The 22,813-nt window shown below is 39.6% G+C and overlaps 1 protein-coding gene across 5 annotated transcripts in view; it reads left to right on the top strand.

The window, feature by feature from the left end:
* CDH8 (cadherin 8) overlaps positions 1-22,813 on the top strand; it is a 258,031-nt gene that overhangs the window by 202,810 nt on the left and 32,408 nt on the right. For all 5 annotated transcript variants that reach the window (XM_087729070.1, XM_087729067.1, XM_087729066.1 and 2 more), the window contains one exon: positions 15,946-16,067. In XM_087729070.1, the coding sequence (XP_087585196.1) occupies positions 15,946-16,067 (122 nt within the window). The remainder of the gene's footprint in view (positions 1-15,945; positions 16,068-22,813) is intronic.

Below are 22,813 nucleotides of genomic sequence, written 5' to 3'. Positions count from 1 at the left end.
ATACAGTTACACAACAGGATTAAGGCTGTGCAAGGAAGGGATCAATGTGTAGCCCTCATTTTGATGTTATGTCAATGTGGTCAGAGGCTTTCATCCAAATGATAAACGTGCCCTATATGCATGGCATCACAGCCACACACCAATGGGACCAAGCTTACAGCAAGTTGCTGCTTTTGCTATCCAGATCTCCCTTTGCAGATGTCTCCACCCTCAGCCTAAATTTAAAGGCCTAATGAAAAAAAAAAGGGGGGGAAATCAGATATCCCATAAGGTTTAGCAATCCTTTCTCTGCAGCTTGGGGGAAGAATGATGCAGACTTCCAAAGGGAAAGAAGAAAGAGTAGGTGAGAATACTTCAAGCCTGCCAACTGTATGGTTTCCAGGGGATTATACTTCAGGCTTTTAAGTCCGTTGACAGTAAATAGATTGTGCAACGGTGCTATACAAGCTGCTCTGGAAATTGATCTCACTGACTTCAGTGGCATCTCCGAGAAGAAGAGTTGTCAGAAGATGAACACAGGGATTCTGTGAATTGAATTGTGCCCGAAGCATGTAATTCTGTCTCATGAGGATGTAATCTAGAAAGAAGTCAATCTCTTTCACGTCTTAGAACCTGCACTTCTCAATCCCTGGAAGAATCCCTTAACTTGTGATCCCAAAGGAATGTCATTGCAACTGGGATAAAGGGCAAAGAACCAGGAGAAGGAAAATGCCAGATTGAAGGGTCAGGCTCATAAAGAGTTGTGGCCTCTTCCAGAATCAGAATTGTAACTGGGAAGGATCTATTATTGTGACCTGCCAGTGGCTAGCAGAGCTGGCAGCAGATTCAGACAGTGAGGAGGTTGGGGAGGAACAAGGGCCAGTCCTGGAGTTTGAGGAAGGCTCTGATGAGGGCTCTGTGTCAGAAGCCAGTTATCTGCCTTCAGAGTAAAACATCAGTGAGGCATACAAACAGCTGAAGCCTGTTCCCAGTGTCCACGTGTAGAATTGCCAGACAAATGGAACAGCTAAGGAACATGGTCGAGTAAGGCCACAGGTGGACGGTGAATGGCCCCTCCCATAGGGAATAAAAGAGGACTGAAAGGGGAGAGTGTTTGCAGAAGACAATTAGTTAATTCCTGCATTCTTGCCAAGTACCACAACATCTGAAAGAGATTGGCCTGGCCACTCTCCAAGCCTTATAATGGTTGGTAATTGTGAGCTATCTTGAAAGACTGTGGAAGAGGAAGGACTTTGCTGTAGAGGAATTCACTGTAAATTAAATAAAAGGGGTTTATCAGGATGAGGACTCAGCTTCGTGCTGCTGGGGAAGCCTAGATCAGAACATCTATGTTCCTTGAGTTAAAGAAGCCATCCTAGAATGAATGGGTAGTGGAAAACCTCTGTTAGAGTTTCTGTCCATACTCACTTGCACAAAACTCTGTTTTGACTTTGTTCAACTAGATTTCTGTGTCTCGGCCTCAAGTTCAATTCCACTGAATCCTTGGAACTATGACATTATTTTCATCATTACAAACATGGACTGGACTTGTCTCAAAACTGCTTTTCAAAAGGCAACTGGACTTTCTTGGCTCTTTTGCCTTGAGAACATTTTGCTTCTCATCCAAGAAGCTTCTTCAGGAGAACTAAGAAAGTTTGATGGCCTTTTGAAAAGCGCCTTTGAGACAACCATGACCTGGATGATCGAGAATCTCCATAGACATGGACTGGACTTCTAAGAAATTTTGCTGTCACCTCACCATTATAAAGACTCATCAATGAACTGGCTTTTGCTATAAATTTACTTTCATACTGTATTATGAACATAAAAAACCCCAAACAAGTCCAAAAGTAGATTTCAGATCCACTGATTTTAATGAATTCTATTACACTCCTTTCTCTGGATTGAATTGCAGCATTTGCTGTGGAAAATCCAAACAGAAGAACCAAAACTTGGCAGTTTTTTGCCATTTTAATTTCTCCTGTTTTTCCTCAGGCTTGACAAATAACACATTAGTGGGTTTTATGATTCTCTTTAAGTGCACAATTAATATTTCTATTGACGGCTGTTTTAAGGTTATAGCAAAATCAAAATGTGGAGGGTATTTAAATTTATTTTTAACTTCCATAACATCCACTTCACTATGCTTGCTCTCTGTAATATATGGAGAACAATGGAATTCCTTAAGACTTAAGATTGGATTATTCAAGCTTACACAGTACTTATGCAGTTGTGCCCATATCTCAATTACAATGCTTCTTTCCCTGCTTATAGTACATAGATGCCATTTCAATCTTATTAGCGTGAGGCAAAAACCTGTCTACATACATTGTTTTCCAACTTAGCGTTAATACTTCTGTAGTGTCCTCACCTTCCGTCATGATTAATTAAGTGATGCAAACAACAGTAGATACAAATGGGGATTTAATATTGTTCAGAATCGCATGAATAGATTATAATAGTGGCAACCAGATAACTACACTGAGGAAGGCAGGCAGAATTTAAATGATGATAATTACACCCACAGAATGTATGTTTGACCTGCACTGTTCATATAACTAAATTAAAAGCTACTTAAATTGTAGAGTTAAGATACATCTTAAGGGAATTCATTACTTTACTGGTACACATAGAAAAAATATCCTGGTAAAATGATGTTATTTCCTTTGAACTGAGCCTTCATGAATACATCTATATACATTTTCTAATAAAAATGCAGAAGTATGGTTTCAACAGTGGGTGGGTTTTGGGGGGTAATTTCCCCATCTTGCTTGGGTCTTCATATTCATTTGCCAAAATTGGGTCTAACCAGGGGTGGGATTCAGCCTGTTCGAGCCACCTCGGGTGAACAGGATGCTAATTTGGAGAGGAATCTTTACCTTTACCTATAGGACCTATGTAGGATTCAGTGATGTTGGGGGTGGGGGGAGAGAAAGAGAGAGAGAAAGAGAGAGAGGGGGAGGGAGGGAGAGAGAGAGAGAGAGAAAGGGAGGGAGGGAGAGAGAGAGAGAGAGAAAGAGATGACAATAAAGATATCGTCATATTTTTTTAATTACTATTATTATTCTGAGGGCCAGAGACAGAGAGAGACAGAAAGATATACATATACATACACGTGCTGAGATAGGGACTTTTCCAAAATTGAGCAATTAAGTAAAATGTTTTCCCCAGAAATGACTTTTTTCTACCCACTGAGAAAGAATTGGAATTCTGTGATTCATGTCACCAAGGTTAGAGAGAATCTCTTTGACAATGTAGTGGAAAAAATATATTTTCTTTCATTTGGTTTTCCTGAAGCAGAAATGTTAGGGATGGCATACTGTAGTTAGTTGCCATTTGCCCAGTACAACTGGTTTAGTTGGTCTTAAAATTGAATTGGTCAAATTCATGTAGGAGACATAAAACATGTTAATGAACCACAGAAAAACCCTTCAGTTTCACAAAAGATTTTCAAAGGATGCTGTTAAAATTATACCGTTATGGAGCTGAAAGGAGCCATGTAGGCCAGCCAAAGCTTATGGATGTTTTTTTTCTAGCCCTCTTTTGGTAACTGCCTCATTTAGTGACTATTTGCAGTTGTGACCATGACGGAAAAGTAATTTTGCAACATATCCTTGCACTTTTGATCTTCACTGGTCTGTAAATCAAAGTAAAGCTGAAGTAAGATCATAAACACAGTGGGAGTTTCACTTAGCAACTTTTTCCTTAATGGCTGAGTTGCTGGTCCCAGTCGTAATCACTTAATGAAGACTTCACTAGACAAGGCATACCCAATTCCTGCAATCGTTCTTCATATGCTTTAGCCTTCAACCTCCCAATCATCTTTGTCACTCTTTCTGCACCCTTTCCAGAGTCTCAACCTCTTTTTTTATATTGCAGTGGCCAAAATTGTATGCAATAATCCAAGTGTGGTCATACCGCTCCATTATTAAGTGGTAATATCACTTCTTGTGATCTTGATTCTATCCCCTTGTTAATACAGCTCCAGACTGCATTGGCTTTTTTGGCAGCTGCAGCACATTTATACTGTTTTATTAAGTGGTTGGCTTCAAGTGACTTTTTGTTTAAAGTTTAGAAGAAGCCAATCAGAATTGTTACCAGGCACCAAATATTGCTTCAGGAGAACTTGGACAAGTCCATATGTTGATATTGGCAATTAGCCTGATTAAATAGTTATAAAAAAAAGAGTAAGAATCTCACAAGTATGAAGGTGTGTAATGTTTCAGAAGTATTGTGTGAGCAACAGGGAGAAATTTTTTTTACTTTCAGTATTGTCTTAAGATGGGGAAGAAATGGAGGTAGTGACAGAGTTTATTTTCCTGGGCTCTAAGATCACCGCATATGGGGACTGCAGCCAAGAAATTAAAAGACGCTTGCTCCTGGGGAGGAAAGCTATGGCAAATCTAGACAGCAGACTAAAAAGCAGAGACATCACCCTGCCAACAAAAGTGTGTATAGTAAAGGCTATGGTTTTCCCAATTGCAATGTGCGGCTGTGAAATTTGGACCATAAGAAAGGCTGAGCGCCAAAGAATTGAGGCCTTTGAACTATGGTGCTGGAGAAGACTTCTTGGACTGCAAGGTGATCTTGCACCTTCTACAATTACTGTATTTTTTTTTAGCAAATTACACAACAATATTATATTCACCTGAAGAGATTAGAATGTTCCAGATTGGTAATTTGTTGAGTAAATTGTGATCAATGTAGAATAAGAAGGACTACCAAGTTATCTTACATGTGATGTTCAAAAACCAAATATTATGTTGAAAATTAAGTTGAGGCTCTAAAAAAGAGAAGGAAAGGGAAGGGAGGGGAGAGAGGACAGGGGTATTTTTACTGAATTAATGATAAAATGATTTTTTTTATTATAAAGACCAATGAAATAACAGAGGAAAAAATTAGGTATTTTGTAATTCCATTACCATCTTTATTACTTTTTTCCTGGAAAAACTATTTATATCCTGTTCTTTAATAAGTAGTTGGACATTTGAAGCTGGTGTTTTCAGATTCAAAGCTAGCATTTTAATCCTTTCCATCATGATTCAGATGAATAATACATTTAAATATCCATTCAGTCAAGATATGGATGAGCATATGTATGAAATATATATACACACACAGATCTACTAAACACAACTATAAATCCATCTGTTATTTTACGTAATAGGCATGGACAATGGCTATTTCTGATTAAAGCAAAGATTTTTCAAAGCAAAGTAATTGTTCCTTTATTATCTTCAAACTAAATCATTAGATCAAAAATAAATAAATGCTTCATTTTCTTGTCACAGTTTATTTTCTTGATTTGGGGGCGCGGGTAGGTAGTAATGCCAATATGTTTGAGATGTGATTCTAATGCTTTCTGACATTTTGTGGTGTATTAAGCAATCATTTTTTTTATTTTTTAGAAAAGAAAAGTTTCAAGGAAACAAAGCTGTATATTGTATGATCTAAATGCCATTGATTTCACTGGAGAGAATTAGGCTCCTTTTCCTGCTTTCTCCTTTTGAGATCAATAGATATAAAAATGTTCAGGTTTGGCTCATTTCCTCCTTTCATACAGTTCTTAAAGCACATGCAGAAGAGGCAATAAAGGATGCATTCAACAGATTTAGTACTTCACTTTCCAATCAATTTCTCTGCAGAATACTTTACCCTTGTCTTAGATTTAACATCTTGGATTTCCCCCCTCCCCTTAATGCATTTTTTAAATCAACGCCTTCACATGTTTAGATCATTTCAAAATCTACTTCACTTTCTGATATTGTCCCATAACTGCTTTTTTCAAAAGGCAAGTGGAGTTTCTTGGTGTTTTCTTTGAAAATATTTCGCTTCTCATCCAAGAAGTTTTGTCAGTACAGAAGGAAGTTTGTCCTTCTAGATTTTTGTGACGTAAATAACCTCTTCTCTTGGGTATCATAACCATGCACATTTGATAGAAAGGTCTCTATCTATGCCACATGCCAACAAGTAAATCAGTTAAGGCAGGGGTCAGCAAACTGCGGCTCTGGAGCTGCATGTGGCTCTTTCCTCCCTCTGCTGTGGCTCCATCACCTGTCGGCACCACAATTTTGAGAGGAGCTTCCGGGATGGGGGGAGAAGCACAGTACGCCAGAAGAAGACTCTATGGCAAGGGGAGGGTTTTCCAGTTGTCTCCACAATTGATAAGGCTTTCGGTTATGACAGGTGGAGGAAAAAGTATGCTGCGCTAAGAGGAGACTCTATGGTGGGGGAACTGAACTTCCGGTCAGCTCCAGAATTGAACAGGGGGCTTCCGGTTAGGATCTTTGTGGCTCCCGGTGTTTTCTTTTAAGTGGGAAATGGGTCCAAATGGCTCTTTGAGTGTTTAAGTTTGCTGACCCGTGAGTTAAGGAATATTAACTACCCAGAGGATTGAAAAAGGTTCCAGTCACATAGCATCTTCTCATAAGAATGGCATAGAAGTTTTCCTAAAACCCTGGAATTTCAGCAGTAATCAGAATAAACCTAAGAAATGTGAATCTGAATTAATCCCACTTTTGTGTTTGCAGATATGAGATTCTTTATCCAGCTAGTAGTGTTTGTAACCACCATCTGAGTCAACAGGATAGTGTTCTGACCTAGACTTCCCCAGCAGCACAAAACCGAGTCCTTGTCTCGATAAACCCCTTTTACTTAATTTACAGTGAATTGCTCTCCAGCAAAGTTTTTTGGCCCATAGTCTTTCAAGATAGCTCACAATTACCAACCTTTTTCAGGCTAGGAGAGTGGCCAGGCCGATATCTTTCAGATGCCACAATACTTGGCAAGAATTCAGGAATGAACTAATTGTCTCCTGCGAACACCCCTCCCCTTTCGCTCCTCTTGGAGAGTTGCCAGGTCGATATGTGTAAAACTTGGCAAGGAGTCTTGGAGAGTCATGAACCAATTAAGCGAACTAATTGTCTCCTGCAAACTCCACTCCCCTTGCGCTCCTCTTTTATTTCCTCTGGGAGCGGCCATCCACCTGTGGCCATACTCCCAAGTCGACCCTTGTTCCTTAGATGTTCCCTTCATCTGGCAACTCTGTGCACATGCACATCGAGAACATGCTCCAGCTGTTTGTCTGCTATTATATTTCCCTAAAGAAGAAACATGCTCTTGGAAAGCAGCCCCCACTTTTGTTAATAGCCCCAGCAGGACTGGGCTAGCCTATCTACAAGACAATTAGACCTTCAGCTCCAGGATGGTGGGATTAAGACATGACCCTCCAGGACAATAGGATTATCTATCAGCAGAGCTCACCACATGGCACTACCAAGCCCCCTTCATTGCATCACCCAGCAAGGATCAACCAAACTTATCTCAGACAACCTCAGCTATGACCCCGAATAGCCCCCTGGGAGTCTGATGACCAATAGAATGCATTTCTTGCACAGGAAGAGGAAGCTCAAGGGCAAGGCCCAAGAGAGGGTATAAATACCTCTCTCTCTCTCTCTCTCTCTCTCTCTCTCTCTCTCTCTCTCTCTCTCTCTCTCTCTCTCTCTCTCTCTCTCTCTGTCTCTCTCTCTCTCTCTCTCTCTCTGTCTCTCTCAACTCCATGTGGTCAGCTGCCCAGGACATCAAACCTACGTGGTCCTGTCCATCAATAAACCATCTTTCCAATCAGCCTCCATGTTTCCATTGTCTTTCTCCCCACTTGGAACTGAACCAGATGGATATTTCTTCCAACACCAGGAAGCTGCATATGGATTACTGCTTTGCCTTACATGCTCTGGACTTCATTTCTGGTGGGGAACCTTCAGACTGGACCTGATAAAATATTTTTAATGATGCCTTGATGTGATTATAAATCTTAAATACTCTGCAACTTAGGAAATGAAGAATGAAAAATCTACCTTTGCCTGTCTACCGCCAGTTCACCTATTGATCCCTCACGACCTTGGCAGATATGTGTCACCTCTTGAAGGTGAATCAAGAAAAACTCGGAGAGTCACTAATCAGACTTGTAGATTGCTTGGCTGCCACTGTTTATAGATTTTCAGCCTCTTGTCCTTTGAAAGCTATCCAAAATCATTTACACTGGAGGCAGTGTGCCCACTGAGCGCTTATTAAATGAAGTAGGTGTTAAATGTCAGAAATGCAATAACCATTCTTTTAAATTCCACCTATTCTGGTCCCAAATGAGATCTGTATTAGTGCATTTTAAATACAATTTCAGTATTCGGATAGGTTACAATTTGAACACAAATGCTCAGTTAGATACTGAGTTTTGGGTGAATATGCATAGGATTGATTTCACATGAAGCTTGTTATAATAATCTATGCAAACCCTGGGATGTGTAGGAGTGAGAGGCTGATTTTGCTCCTTTCCTCTGTTTTATGATTTCAGTATGACCTCTATCTCATTCTTTGTGCATTCCGAGACCAGTAGCACAATCTCTAGAATACTAGCTTTCAGTGTTTTTAGATTTGTAGTGTTTTTAGTTTTTACAAAAGTCAAGTTTTCAGCTCTGTATTTTTCAACACTTTGCATTCATTTGCTTTTCCAATCACCCTCCCTTTGCATTACCAAAGCCCAGGGATTCATTAAACACTGCTGCTCTCCAGCAAAAAAACACTTGTAGGAATATATGAGTTTTTAACTCTATACAAATGCAGTTCTGTGCATTGTTAAAACAGCATAAGAAAGAGAGTTTGATGGATAAAAACCTGTCCGTATATCTTGTCTTGTATTGTTTTCTTGTATAAATCAGAAGAAGGATAATAGGGGTGTTAAGTTCACCGAAGAAGCAAATAAATGTAGGAAATTCTGAATTCAAGAGTGCTTTTCCTAAGGCAAAGGCAGAAAAATATGTTATGATTTATTTACTTGTATGTGTTTTTAAAGACAATAATGTTGTCCCTAAAGACAGTTTATCATTGTTAGTAAACTCTGCCACAACCACTTATTAGAAAGAAAGGTATCTTGTGAAACAATCAAAAATAGCAACCTTGACCACTTGCGACATCATTCCAGAAGCTGTTTGCCACTGTTTGTTTATCTTGTTTTACCTTAAAATGAGAGTGGATATGAACTAGGATAGTGCTTAAAAAACCATATAGCTGTGATGGCGAATCTATGGTACACGTGCCATAGGTGGCATGTGCAGCCATTTCTTAGGCACACAAGCGCCATGCGCATGCTGGCAAGCTGATTTTGGCCTTCATTTTTGGCCATTTTTCCCCTCTGAAGGCTTCAGGGAAGCCTAGTTTTGCCCTCTGGAGGGCAAAAAACAGCCCTAATTTGAGAATAAATTTCTGGGTTACCCATAAGTCCGTTTTTCTCCCTCTGAAAGCTTCAGGAGGCTTCCCTGAAGCCTCCAGAGGGCAAAAAAATAATGGGTAAACTGTGCCATCATGTGCCAAAAGCAAGGGGAGGATGGCCATGCAAGTGTAGGGAGTCATGTGCGCATGCATGGGGGCACATAGAATTATGGGTGTGGGCATATGTGGGCACGACCACCATCCCCACTTTTGGCACATGATGGCAAAAACATTAGCCATCACTGCCATATGAGATACATTGCCATGCAGTTTTAACCCCACCATCCATTCAAGTTCCTACAATTTCCACTTCAGAGATGTCTTCAAGACTGCAACTTCTATTCAAAGGGCAAAAGCAGCATTGTGTAATTGCAGCACAAGAACTTTCATACTCTTAGGTGCATGTGATGTTGGATTTGGGTTCAATAGTGGTGGAGCTTATGGTGAAAATCTACTTTCATCAATTGCTCATATTTATTTCTCTCTTTGGATGTGCAGCATTGTTGATAGGAGGTTGTGTTGACTCCTGGCAACTGCCTGAACAAGTCCATGCAGTTTCTTAGCAAGTTCTTCAAATGTACCTTGCCATTACTTTCTTCTATGACTCACAGAAAGTGGCTGGCCCAGCGCCGCCCAGCACCCTAGATCACATAGACTCCCATTTCTAGCCTGGTGCTTTAACCACTGCACCAGACTGGCTCTCAGAATGTATTTCTCTAACACCAAACTATTCAAAACTGGGAGTGTGTGAGCTTTCCCCTTTCTTCCTCCCTCTATATTGTGCGGTTATGTCAGATATCAAAGATTGAGAGAAGCAGGAGGAAGTAGATGAAAAGGACTAAAACAATACAGAATAAAAACAAGGGATTGGGAAACAGGCGATCTTGATATGTTATACAACTAGATACAATCTTGATCAATGTGAGCCACATGAATATAAATGTGAAAGGTTTTATCTCTGCAAACTTTGGGTTGGGGAGAAATATGATATGAAGCCAAATAAATGGACATAATTAAATTGTGTTTGTGTTCAACACTAAATAATAATAAAATCAAGTCTTGCCCATATCATCTTGCCTTGATCAATTTAATGTGGTATAGTAGCATTTGCTTTTGAAATTCCAGAACAGAAACTAATCCTCACTGTTCTCCAGGCAATTTAAAAGGGACTTGTTCTGTCCCTTGGGGTAAGAGTATCCTCTGCAGGCTGGTGTAAATCAATGGAAAGGAAGTTGCTTGTCAAAGATGGGCCCAAATGAAATAGGCATAAGGGATGGCCCACTCTTGGGAGCCAGCAATACAGCCACAAGTGACTGGGGTCTCGGATCACAGAGAGAAATATGGAATCAGTTCCCAGGAGTATGGAATGAAAGTTGCTAGAAAGGATGAGACAGAACCTGATGATGTCCTATATAAGTGCAGGGGTAGAATGTGGAGACAGAAATACTATACAGTGGCATCCTTCTTGTGTAGTGGAGGCTCAAGAATGGACTGTGGAGTTGAGGGTGAAGAGATGGGGCAGTCTGCAATTGCAATCTGGACATGGATCTGAGTGTCATGGATCCCATTGTACCATTATTAAGTTTATTGCAGCCATAGTCCAGTTCAAGCAGAGTATTCTATGAATGAATGAATGAATGGATGGATGGATGGATGGATGGATGGATGGATGGATGAACGAACGAACTATATTAATGTATGAATCAAATAAAGTTTAAGGCAGAGTTACAATATGCTTGTAAAACAATCAAATTGATATCTAGAAGGACTAGGAGGCAGCCTATATTAAAGTGCCAGTATAATATAAATACTAACGTTCTATTAAATGTGATAAATTACAACAAAGTAATAATATCTAACTTGTAAATGAATTAAAACAACATAGAATACTTTGAAGAAGATTGGCCCACCAGGATTTGATGAATCTTCCATGCTGTTGCACAAAACCTAGTTATATACTGTTTGCTGCAATGATAACAATGGCTTAGACTGCTTAACAGAATAACAGAGTTGGAGGCCCTCTCGTTCAACCTCCTGCTCAAGCAGGAAATCCTTCAGACAACCCTTTCAGACAAATGGTTGTCCAATCTCTTCTTAAAAGGAGCTCTTGCTGTAAGAACTACCCAGGCCTTTGTATTAAATATAGTCTGGTAGCTGTCAGTTTAATTATATAGTATAGGTTCTATTGCTGCTGGGCACCACCAAATGAGGTGGTATTGCACAAGGCTGAGGGTGACCAGTTGAATTTTTGCTGCTTGTCCATGGCTGTGAAGGCTGATTTAGCATAATGCCAGTGCAGCTAGGTACCATGATGATACAAACCTGGAATGGTATAAAGAGTTTGTTGTTCTGCTGAAGAATCCTGTCTGTCTGCTTGTCCGTCTGTCTATCCGTCCATCATCCATCCATCCATCTATCTGTCTGTCTGTCTATCTATCTATCTTTTAACATCCATCCATCATATTTATCCATCCATCATATTTATCCATCCATCCATCCATCCATCCATCCATCCATCCATCCATCCATCCATCCATCCATCCATCCATCTATCTATCTATCTATCTATCTATCTATCTATCTATCTATCTATCTATCTATCCATCTATCTAAATGGCTGTGTGTGTGTCTCTCTCTCTCTGTGCATGTTCCAGCATAACTCTGGAACACCTCGAGCAATTTCAACAAACTTTTTACACAGATGACTTGCTCTCTGGAAAAAAATACTGTGGGGGGTAAAACATCCTTAACACACCTTGGGGTGTGTATTCTGTTAAGATACCCCCTGTTGTGCCTTAAAATGGCTTCTGTTGTACAGCTCAGTGAAGTTGCCATGGTAGCAACTTCACAGTACTCCACAAGGGCCCTTCCTCTGGTAAGGAGGAAAATCCAACATTAGAAATTATATTTGGTCTGGACATTTCCCCCCTCTAAATAAATACCCAGGCAACACTGGGTTATCAACTAGTAGGTTATAAAAGGATATTTTTGTAGTGGTGACCAGATGTTAACATATATGGGTACTCTACAGCATGGCAAGACAACAACTGGCTGTAAGGTACATTGATCATGAGCCTATTCACAATGTGATGTTCTATTTGAAATGGTATTATCCCCTACAAATTTGACTGAAAATAAATAAACATCTGTTTCAGAGTATAAGAACTTCGGATGAGAAGGTTTATTGTAGAAAAACTAATGATGCCATTATGTGCTTCCAGCAAATGTTAGGTATCAAACACAAATTCTATTTACAGTGAAATCATTGTTCGAATTTTTGTGCCTTTTTCTTCAGGCTCAGAAGCTATTTCCTTTAAGCAGGTTGGGTGCTTTCATTGTATCAGTTATCAGGTGGCTTGTGAATATTTTCTCTCACAATTTGTCATAATTTGATCTCATTTTTAAAAAAAAAAATAACAGCAGCATTACTATCAAATTCTAGACTTAAAAAAAGAAAGAAGAAATAAAAAAAATGGAATGGGTGTCATTTTAGAAGTAGTATGTGCTCCTTAGTTCTGGCTGAGCCCCTGAATCTTAATCTATCAATTGATAAAGATAAGAATCTCCTGGATAAGAATATGTTTGGTTAGAGATTCTTAAATAAATATACAATTAGAGGGCTGGAGATTCAAACAGAAGGCAAGCAGGATGTCTGTTTTTGCAAGGCATACATCTGCTCCCTCTAACTCAGGGGTGTCAAGCTTAAGGCCGCGGGCCGGATCTGGCCTGCAGAGTGCTTAAATCCAGCCCGCAGTGCCTCTAAATAGGATGAAACAGAGCCAGAGCGGGAGGGCAGGCCCACCAGTGATTTCCGCTACCGGTTCAGGGGTACCTGGAGAATACCACCTCTGCTCATGACATACTAAACCATAGCTAGATAGATGGATGGATGGGTATATGTATATGTACATATCGTATCAGTGGTGGGATACAACCGGTATGGCCCGGTAAGGGTGTACCTGTGCCTGCTGGGAGCACCAGGTATTGTTCCGGTACGGTGTTCCGGAGGGCCCATACACCCACCCGTTACTACTATTTGAGCTGATTGGAGCATTTGCGCATACGCATGGAGTTTTCAGCACCTACGCAACACTCCGCCGAGCAGCTAGAGCGTCACAGGCAGTGGGTAAGCATGTGCCCATGCACATAGTGGGCGCCTGGAACCGTTGTACCATACCAGTTGCACCGGGATCCGGAACCCACCACTGATGTATACATCGATCTAGCGATCTAGCGATCTAGCAATCTAGCGATCCAGCCATCCAGCCATCCAGCCATCCATCCATCCCAGTGGTGGGATTCAGCCACTTCGCACCACTTCTGGAGAAGTGGTTCTTAACTTTCTGAGAAGTTTGGTGAACTGGTTATTGGAAGAAATCATTAGGGCAGAGAACCGGTTGTTAAATTATTTGAATCCCTCTACTGAGATATCAATATATCCTAATAAAATGCACAATTAAATATCCTAATTAAAATACATGGCACAACCTTTGCAAGCAAGAACTAGAGTAGTTCAGAAGTGTCTAAGCAGTATGCATGCTTAAAATTAGTTCATGCATTGATTAAACTGAGAAAATAAAATAAATTTGAACAACACCACAAAGACAATCACCTAAAATTCTGAATATATATCAGGGGTGACATTAACAAATCAGAAGGCTATCATTGAAAGAACTAGTTCTAGGTAGCATCTTACAACTTCTCATTATGGGAGGACACTCAGTGTAGGGTTTCTGTTGATCTTTCACTCTGAAATAAAAAATAATAATGTTTATGCATTTCACGAACAAAACATATACTTAGATCCTCCCATGTTATGTAACATATCAGGCAGCAATGAATCAAAAATTTATGAGCAAAAGGAGCAAAGAAATAAAAACCCCAATTTTCAGCTGTGTCTTAAGTAATCTTCTTGGTGTGTCCATCTTGACAATTTCTGTACTCAATAGGTTTTTTCTCTAGTGAGTTTAGCAAATTATATAGATTGTTTAATGAATTATTTTCCAGTTTCTAAGGATAATAACTGTAGGATTCGTGTTTGTGGTTCAGATGAAAGACAAACATTTGGGACCAGCCACAAGAGACATAAATAATTTCCTCAGAAGCTTATCTAATTAATTGCATTGCAGTACAACGTCTCTAAAATTTGAACTGCCATTGTTCTGTTAATTTAGATAAAAGGAAATCTTGAGTGCTTAAATGTGACACTTGGCACTGAAAATTCAATGCTGTGTGTCTGTGTGTATGTGTGTGTTATTTGTGAGGTTCTGAATATTCAGCTTGCATGGAACTGAATCTCACCCTGATAAGAACTTACATTGTTTTTTGTGTGTTCAATGTATACCAGGGGTGTCAAACTCAATTTCATTGAGGGCCTCATCAGCGTTATGTTTGACCCCGGGAGGCGGGGTGGGGTGGCCATCACTCATGTCAGGGGTGTCTTAGTGGCCCAAGAGCTCTGCCAACGAAAATGGGCTGTTTCCAGATGTGGCCCCGAATTTGATACCCCTGATGTATACCATACATCAGTGAACGACAAAGTGATTCTCACTGTTCTCCTTTATATAGTTTGGTAAGCAGTTGACATACTGACAAAGGCCAGCTGGTTTATTCTTATGGAATTGTACAATATAACCTTAACTTGCACCCAAATATATGGAACAAATGTATATCATTCTATTGTATCCAGCAAACTGTCACATTCAGAGTCTGATTTTTCAAGGAAAAGACCCCCAAATGTTATTTCTAAGGAACAATTATAAACTAAAAAAAGACTGATTGGGTGGTCTCTGTTTTGAAAATTAACTGTAAGAAATAAAACAGGACATATATAAGCAAACACACATAGGAACCAGGCAATGAATTAAGAGAAGTGTGATAAATTGTAGCTATAAATGTGGGTCAGACTTTTGCCCCCTCTGTGCATAATTGTCATGAGTTCAAAAGCCCACTTCTGTATCAAATAAATCAACCCGAGAATATTCCAACTACCTTGAAGAAGTAGGAGATATTCTTTGTCCTTTTCTTTTTAATGATTCCTCTCAACTACTATTATTTACGCTTTCCATATTTTAGAACCCTTCTGTTGGATTTTTTTAACCCTTCTCTCTCCCCCCCTCTCTCTCCATCTCTCTCTTTCTCTCCCTCTCTCTTTCTCTCCTTCCTTCCCTCTATTCCTTTCCCCCTTTCCTTTTCACTAAGTTGAAATAATAGATGTGCAGTCAGGTTGGCTAATAGAGTAAAATGAGAACGATAAGAATGAAAATAAATCTTGGTTGCTTACAGCCCCTCTTTCTCTAGGCAGAATGTCCTTTATCAATAAAACAATGTGAACTTCATCAGAAAGAAGACATCTACCAATTTAATCCAAGATCTTCATCAACCTAATCTCCAGCAAAAGCTGTTTTCAGTAGCGATTTATTTGCGCTCTCTCTCTCTCTCTCTCTCTCTTTCTCTCTCTCTCTCTCTCTCCTTTATTAAATACTACCCTTTTCTTTATCTTTATTTCCTTCCTGCTCCAATTTAGAATCAATCAGCCCAATTATTAGAACTAGAAAAGGTTAATTGAGCTTTCAGCACAAAAAAAAATGTATATGTACCTTGGGCCCTGGATGTCATTAGTAGTATGGTATGAAGTGTGCTTACCTTTCTCTTTTCTCTTTTCTTTTTGTCCTTCCCTCTGCTGTGTTTTTCTTCTCTTAGGAAATCCTAGTCAAATATCTCGAGTACCTGTTGCTATCAAAGTTCTTGATGTAAATGACAACGCTCCTGAACTTGTGTCCGGGAATGAAGCCTATTTATGCGAAAATGGAAAAACTGGAAAAGTAAATATGCCTTGGTTTTCCAATCTCTCTTTTTCTGTCTCTGTCTCTGTCTCTCTCTGTCTCTGTCTCTCTTTCTCTCTCCCTCTCTCTCCCTCTCTCTTTCTCTCTCTCTCTCTCTCTCCTCTCTGTCTGTCTCTGTGTCTGTCTGTCTGTCTCTCTCCTCTTGATTGCCTGTCTGTTGATCTGGTTTGATGTGAAACTGGCCCTATTCCATTCAAATTTGTCCTCTCTTTAGTAATAGCAGGTCCTGGCCATTTGTGTCACTCAATAGTTTAGAGATCCAATGTGAAATATCTATGGAGATTCTCAATCATCTAGGCCATGGTTGTCTCAAAGTTGCTTTTTTCAAAAGGCAACTGCAAAATGTCTATAGTGACCATCATTCAGGAAGATCCATAATGTTGGAGTGTGTTGAATGATATAATAGACCCTTATCTCCTAGAACAGTGTGTCCTGGCCATTTCTGTCAGTCAACGGTTTAGAGATCCAATGTGAAATATCTTTGGAGATTCTCAATCATTCAGACCATGGTTGTCTCTAAGTTGCTTTTTTTCAAAAGGCAACTGGACTTTCTTTGTTTTTCCTTGAAAATGTTTCACTTCTCAGGCTTCTTCAGTTCCTACATAATTTCAGAACTGTAGTAGTTTCTTGGATGAGAAGCAAAACTTCTTCAAGGAAAAACAAAGTACAGTTTTGAAAAAAACACCTTTGGGCCAATGTCGAATAGTCTGTTGAAAGTTATAATCTTGGACCTGAGAGATCCAAGATTCATCCTTCAGTCAGGAAAGCTGAACAGGATGACTTTAGTTCCCTACCTGATCCCACAGAGGACTTGTGAAAAGTTTGGGGGAGTGATTACTCTATAAGCCACCTTAAGATCCTAGAGGAAAGCAAGAATATAAATCTAATACATAAACTCTATAACACTTTTCCCATCTTGGAATTCTCTGTTGTGTTAGATTCCTAATCCTGTCACTTTTAGACTGCCACTGCCTTGGAATTATGGAAGTTCAAATTCAACATAAGTGATAGAGAAAATGGTTCTTTCCAGATTAGTTGTTTGATCAAATGGCCATGCAAAAACTCACCAAATGTCTATAGTGACCATCATTTAGGAAGACCCATAATGTTGGAGTGTGATGAATGATATAATAGACCCTTAGCTCCAACCAGTGGTGGTCCGTGAGAAAATGTTGGTGGTCGGCAGAAAAATTATTTGCATTTTTATATTGCACTAAATACTATTTATCTTTTTTAAAAAATCATATTAGTGGTCCACGGGATTTAAAATTATGAATTCAATGATCCCTGAGATCCGAAAGTTGGTGACCCCTGTCCTAGAAAGTGACATAGGACAAATAATTTTATAATCCATGGGTGGCAGAAATCCACAGCTTTCTATATACCTGATTTACTTTTGAGCAGTGACATTTTAATTTAAATAAACAGCAACTGACAGCATGTCACTTAAAGTTGTTAATCCAACTAATTTTATGCCTTGTGGGGTTTGGCATTAAAATCACCATTTACCAAAACAGCTTGCCTGATAATAGAGTCTGAATTTCCAAGCAGTTAAAACAAACAAACAAACAACTACCACTTTGAATAATAAGAGTAGTAAAATATGGTTTCCACAGTGGATTTGAATTATATAATGATGGCCCCCTTTTTTATCCCTGTGATATCCTTCCTTCCTTCCTTCCTTCCTTCCTTCCTTCCTTCCTTCCTTCCTTCCTTCCTTCCTTCCTTCCTTCTGATATACTGGTGGTTTTTTGTTTTTTTTTAGGCGAGGGAGGCAGGAAACAAAACCTTACTATTATTTCACACTCTTCCTTATATTAGGCTAGAAAGGTACAAATACTGTTATTTCCTTAAAAAAAAACTTGTACAAATGCAAATATCCAGGGGTGGGCTTCAAAATTTTTAGCAAGAGGTTCTCTGCCCGGTTGCTGGGTGGGTGTGGCCATGGTGGGTGTGGCCTCCTGCACCATGGTGGGGGGAGCATTTTCACCCTCCCTGGGCTTCGGAGGCTTTCCTCAAGCCTCTGGGAAACTGAAAACTGCAATTTGGCAGTTCGAATCTCACCAGGCTCAATGTTGACTCAGCCTTCCATCCTTCCGAGTTCAGTAAAATGAGGACTCAGATTGTTGGGGGCAATAGGCTGACTCTGTAAACCACTTAGAGAGGGCTGTAAAGCACTGTAAAGCAGTATATAAGTCTAAGTGCTATTGCTAAGTGCTATCTGGGAGAAATAATCATTGGTTGATTTCTCATTTCACTCTGAATGATTGAGCTTCCTAGTGATCCCAAAATGAGGATTTCTTCAAAGAATTATCTTTAGCATGAGAAGAAATACTGTAAGTGAGATGAATCAGTGATGGATTGCTGTCCTCTTAGGGCAAGCAGCCAATCACATTCCAATCCCTCTCTCCGATTATATTTTCTGATCAGAAACTGACAACAGGTTGTGGTGTTTTGTCTGTCAACTGCTAAAAGATTCTGTCCAAGGGTGAGCTGCAAGGATGAAATATTTGTGATGGTTCTAATTTCTTCAAGAGTTAGAAGTAATAGTAATAGGATGTTGATTAACAATGTATCTTACTAGTAAAAGAGGATATATGTAAGTCAGGGTTGAAGTGTGGGTCCTTGCTGCTCTCTGAGCTTGGTTTCTTGAAGACGTTTCATTACCCAACAAGGTAACATCATTAATACTAAAAGGGTGTAGGGAGAAAGCAAGCCCCATTCCATTCTATCACTGATGACATTACCTAGTTGGGTAATAAAATGTCTGCAAGAAAACCACCTAGCTCAGCAAGCCCCAAGGACAACCCCCCCCCCCCCAAAGTAATGGATTTGGAAGGAAATAAATATCTTCAATTGGCAATGATAGGCTGAGAATTTCAGTGTATAATTTTGATGATGAAAGGAAAACATCGCTGAGAGAAGGCAGAGAATGGATAGAGAGTTGCTAAAGGAAGGGCAGGCATATAACTAAGATACTAGACTAAGGCTTCCCAAAACTTTTACTTCATTATCCATTACATGCATCAGAAAATACTTTTTATTTAAACATCCACATTGTGATTGGATTTGCATTGATACCTAAAGAAAAAACACTTTTATCCAATTTGGGAAAATTTATCCAGATTTGAGAAGCACTACATTAGGCTAAAAGGTAAAAGTGAATCTCTTTCAAAGAATGGATGGAAAAAAAACAGATGGAAGTGGATGGAAACCAAAAGGAAAATCACACAACTACTTAGGCTAGAACACATCTTGGTAAACCACTTAATATTTAATTTTGTATACCAATTTCAATAAATCTCAGAACATCTATATTAGCTTTACAAGGCGAGAATCCCTTCCTGAATTAAAACCAACACTGATAAACTGAAAGCAGCAACCTTAAAATGCAGTTGAAATTATGCAAATTCAGTGTTTTAAAAAAATAACTTCCGTGTGAAAGAAGTAAAAACATCGAACTTCCTAACCTATCTCTTCTTCACTGTAATTAACCCTGCCCTCTTTTGCAATTTTCCTGCTGCTCTTTTGGATTGCTTAAAAAAAAAGAATTTGGAAATGGCAGGGTCACGATTACTATAATCTAGCAACCAGGATGTGACCATTTGTGTTCCAGTCTCATGAATCATAAACCCAAGCTATACATATCTGGGATTCAAAGTTTTTTAGGACTATGAATGTGTTTCTGAGGGTTTTTTTTAATGTCAATTTTGTATGTAGATATACACACAAACTACCTGTTCTGACTGAGGCTTCCCAAGAGCATGCAGCAAACTCCTTGTCCCAACAAAAATCCCTTTTATTAATTTACTGTGAATTCTGCTCATTCACATCCAGCAAAGTCTTTCAAGGGAGGATTTACAGTCACAGACCTTATCTGGCTTGGAGAGCTGACAGGCCGATATCTGCAACACTTGGCAAGGAGTCTTGGAGAGTCATGAACCAATTAAGCAAACTAATGGTCTCCTGCAAACTTCATTCCCCTTTCGCTCCTCTTTTATTTCCTCTGGGAGGGGCCATTCATCATCCACCTATAGCCTTACTCCCAAGTCAACCCCTGTTCTTTAGCTGTTCCCTTTGTCTGGCAACTCTGCACATGTGCACACTGTGAATAGGCTCCAGCTGTTTGTCTGCCTCACTGATGTCTGACTCTGAAAGCAGCTGATAACTGGCATACGAGTCTGGCCCCCTCTCTGCCTCCGACACAGAGCCTTCGTCCAAGCCTTCCCCAGATTCCAGGACTGGCACATGTTCCTCCCCAACCTCCTCACTGTCTGAATCTGCTGCCAGATCCTCTGGCTGCTGATGGGCCACAACACTACTCTTGGAAAATACTTATTCAATTATAGGTGCTTTCCTTTAGTCTAAATCTGAATTCCCCTGATTCTTTGAAGTTAAATCTCTATCGTATAACATGAAGGACAAATACACTCACTGAATACATTTACACATTTGCAGGTTAACTTACAGCTAAGTTAAATTGAGTTTGAATCACCTCGAGGGAGCTGATTACTTCTCAACCTCTTAGAAAACCTGATTTGCAGTCTGTAAATATATGGGGTAAACTAGCTGGTGCAGTTCATTTCTCCATGTGTTCTATTTTGAATCCTGCTATAATTGAGAATGGCAACAACAGCTGCCAGTGATATGAATGAATACATTAAAAACTGTTGATATACAACATTGCAAGATAAATTCTTTATGCTTTTATTCCAAATTTGTAACAGTTGACTGCTCAATGAAGAATCTGCTGAAAAAGCATATTGTGTTGCATTGGGTGTTCTTTACACAACTTTGCAGACTTAGACACCATCCTTGTTTCTACTCATTAGTCTAATATTAATTAATTTAATTAGTCACCAGTTGGGAAAGAAAACTGCTAGAGAAGAGTCATCAAACCCGTTATCTGAATAGGGAGAGAAGTTGAACTGAGCCAAAAATATCCTGTATTCAAGAACACTCACTTTGTATAAAATATCATTTCTTATCTCCTAAGACATTGTACTCTATCCCAACTCAATTCTGTTTTAAAGGATATCAGATAATATGTACTATGGCACTCCTTTAAATTGAGGGGGAGATGCTTGATATGAAATATTCTTATCTCACAATAAAGGGGAAGATGAGTTCTACACATGCTCCTTCTGGTGCCTAGAGATTTATTTATTACATTTATATTTATGCCACCCATCTTGCTGTTGTAGCAGGTTTTGGTAGCTTACAGAAAGACAACTACAGATCCTCTAATGTCCTTTTCTGTTAGTTGCTCTATCAGATTTTTTAAATTAGTTTATAATATAAAATACAAAAGAAGATAATAGGAAAACAGGAGAAGGAAAAGGGGGGAAAGAAAGAAAAGATTTTGAGTTCCAACTCCCTTTGGTACAGCAGAATAAGATAACAGCATCAAATCTCAACTTATTACTTTTGCATAATACTATAAACTAGCCAATTCTACAACAATTCAAATCCCTAGTGTAGGTCTCCTGCATGAGCAAGGGGTTGGACTAGATGACCTCCAATGTACCTTCCAACTCCGTTACTGTCTAAATTCTCCAAGAATGCTGAGGCCTTATTTTGATTTTGAGTAGCACAACAGGGTTTGACTTCCCCAAAGTGGGTGGTATAGGAACAAGGAGTTGAGCTAGACTCAAGCCCAAACTTTCAGTTTACATTAAATTTTAAGTGCAGTAACTATGGCTATTTCTGATGTATTCTCTTTTTCATTAAGCTAATTCAGTTGGAGGCAATATTAATAGATGCTCTGAATACTGCAAAAAAGATGACTGTGTGAATTCTCCTAATCAGGCTGGCAGATCCTCTAAAGTATGTTGTTGTTGTTAGTTGCAAAGTCGTGTCCGACCCATCACAACCCCATGGACAACATTCCTCCAGGTCTTCCTGTTATCTACCATCCTCTGGAGTCCATTTAAGCTCAAGCCTACTGCTTTGGTGACTCCATCCAGCCACCTCGTTCTCTGCTATCCCCTTCTTCTTTTGCCCCCAGTCTTTCCCAGCATTAGGATCTTCTCCATTGAGTCCTTGCTTTTCATTAGGTGGCCAAAGTATTGGAGTTTCATCTTCAGGATCTCACCTTCTAAAGAGCAGTCAGGGTTGATCTCCTCTAGGACTGATCGGTTTTATCACCTTGCAGTCCAAGGGACTCGCAGGAGTCTTCTCCGGCACCATAGTTCAAAGGCCTCAATTATTTGGCGCCCAGCCTTTCTTATGGTCCAACTTTCACAGCCATACATGTGCAACTGGGAAAACCATAGCCTTGACTATACACACTTTTGTTGGCAGGTGATATCTCTGCTTTTTAATATGCTGTCTAGGTTTGCCATAACAGAAGATCTAAAGTATAGATCTCCAAAAATAAGCTATGCATTATTTGATCTTGAACCAGTTGCTGGCTTCTTCACTTGTCCAACTCTCCTTCCACCCATTTCATGCCCTCATCACATTGCTTCTTCTCATCTACCCTCTTCTATATGTTGGGTAGTGGATGGAATACCCAAATTCTGATGGCTAATCTAATTCAAACACAGAAGACAATTACCTACCACATTGCCACTAGTCAATTACACTGGTCTTTTGAAAATGCTGTGCTTGCCACCTTAGGAGACATAAATCAGAAGAGCACATAGAACAGAAACCGATACCAGCCACTTAAACCTCTACAAATTAAAGAAAGAAAGAAAAATGTAAACCCATCTCTGTAAACT

Source organism: Thamnophis sirtalis, unplaced genomic scaffold (assembly GCF_051295495.1).
Source record: "Thamnophis sirtalis isolate CommonGarterSnake01/CBP01778 unplaced genomic scaffold, rThaSir2_p1.2 scaffold_14, whole genome shotgun sequence".
In the NCBI taxonomy this organism is placed as follows: Eukaryota; Metazoa; Chordata; class Lepidosauria; order Squamata; family Natricidae; genus Thamnophis; species Thamnophis sirtalis.
The sequence above is the reverse complement of the archived record's forward strand: the minus strand, read 5'-3'. Positions and strand labels throughout refer to the sequence as shown.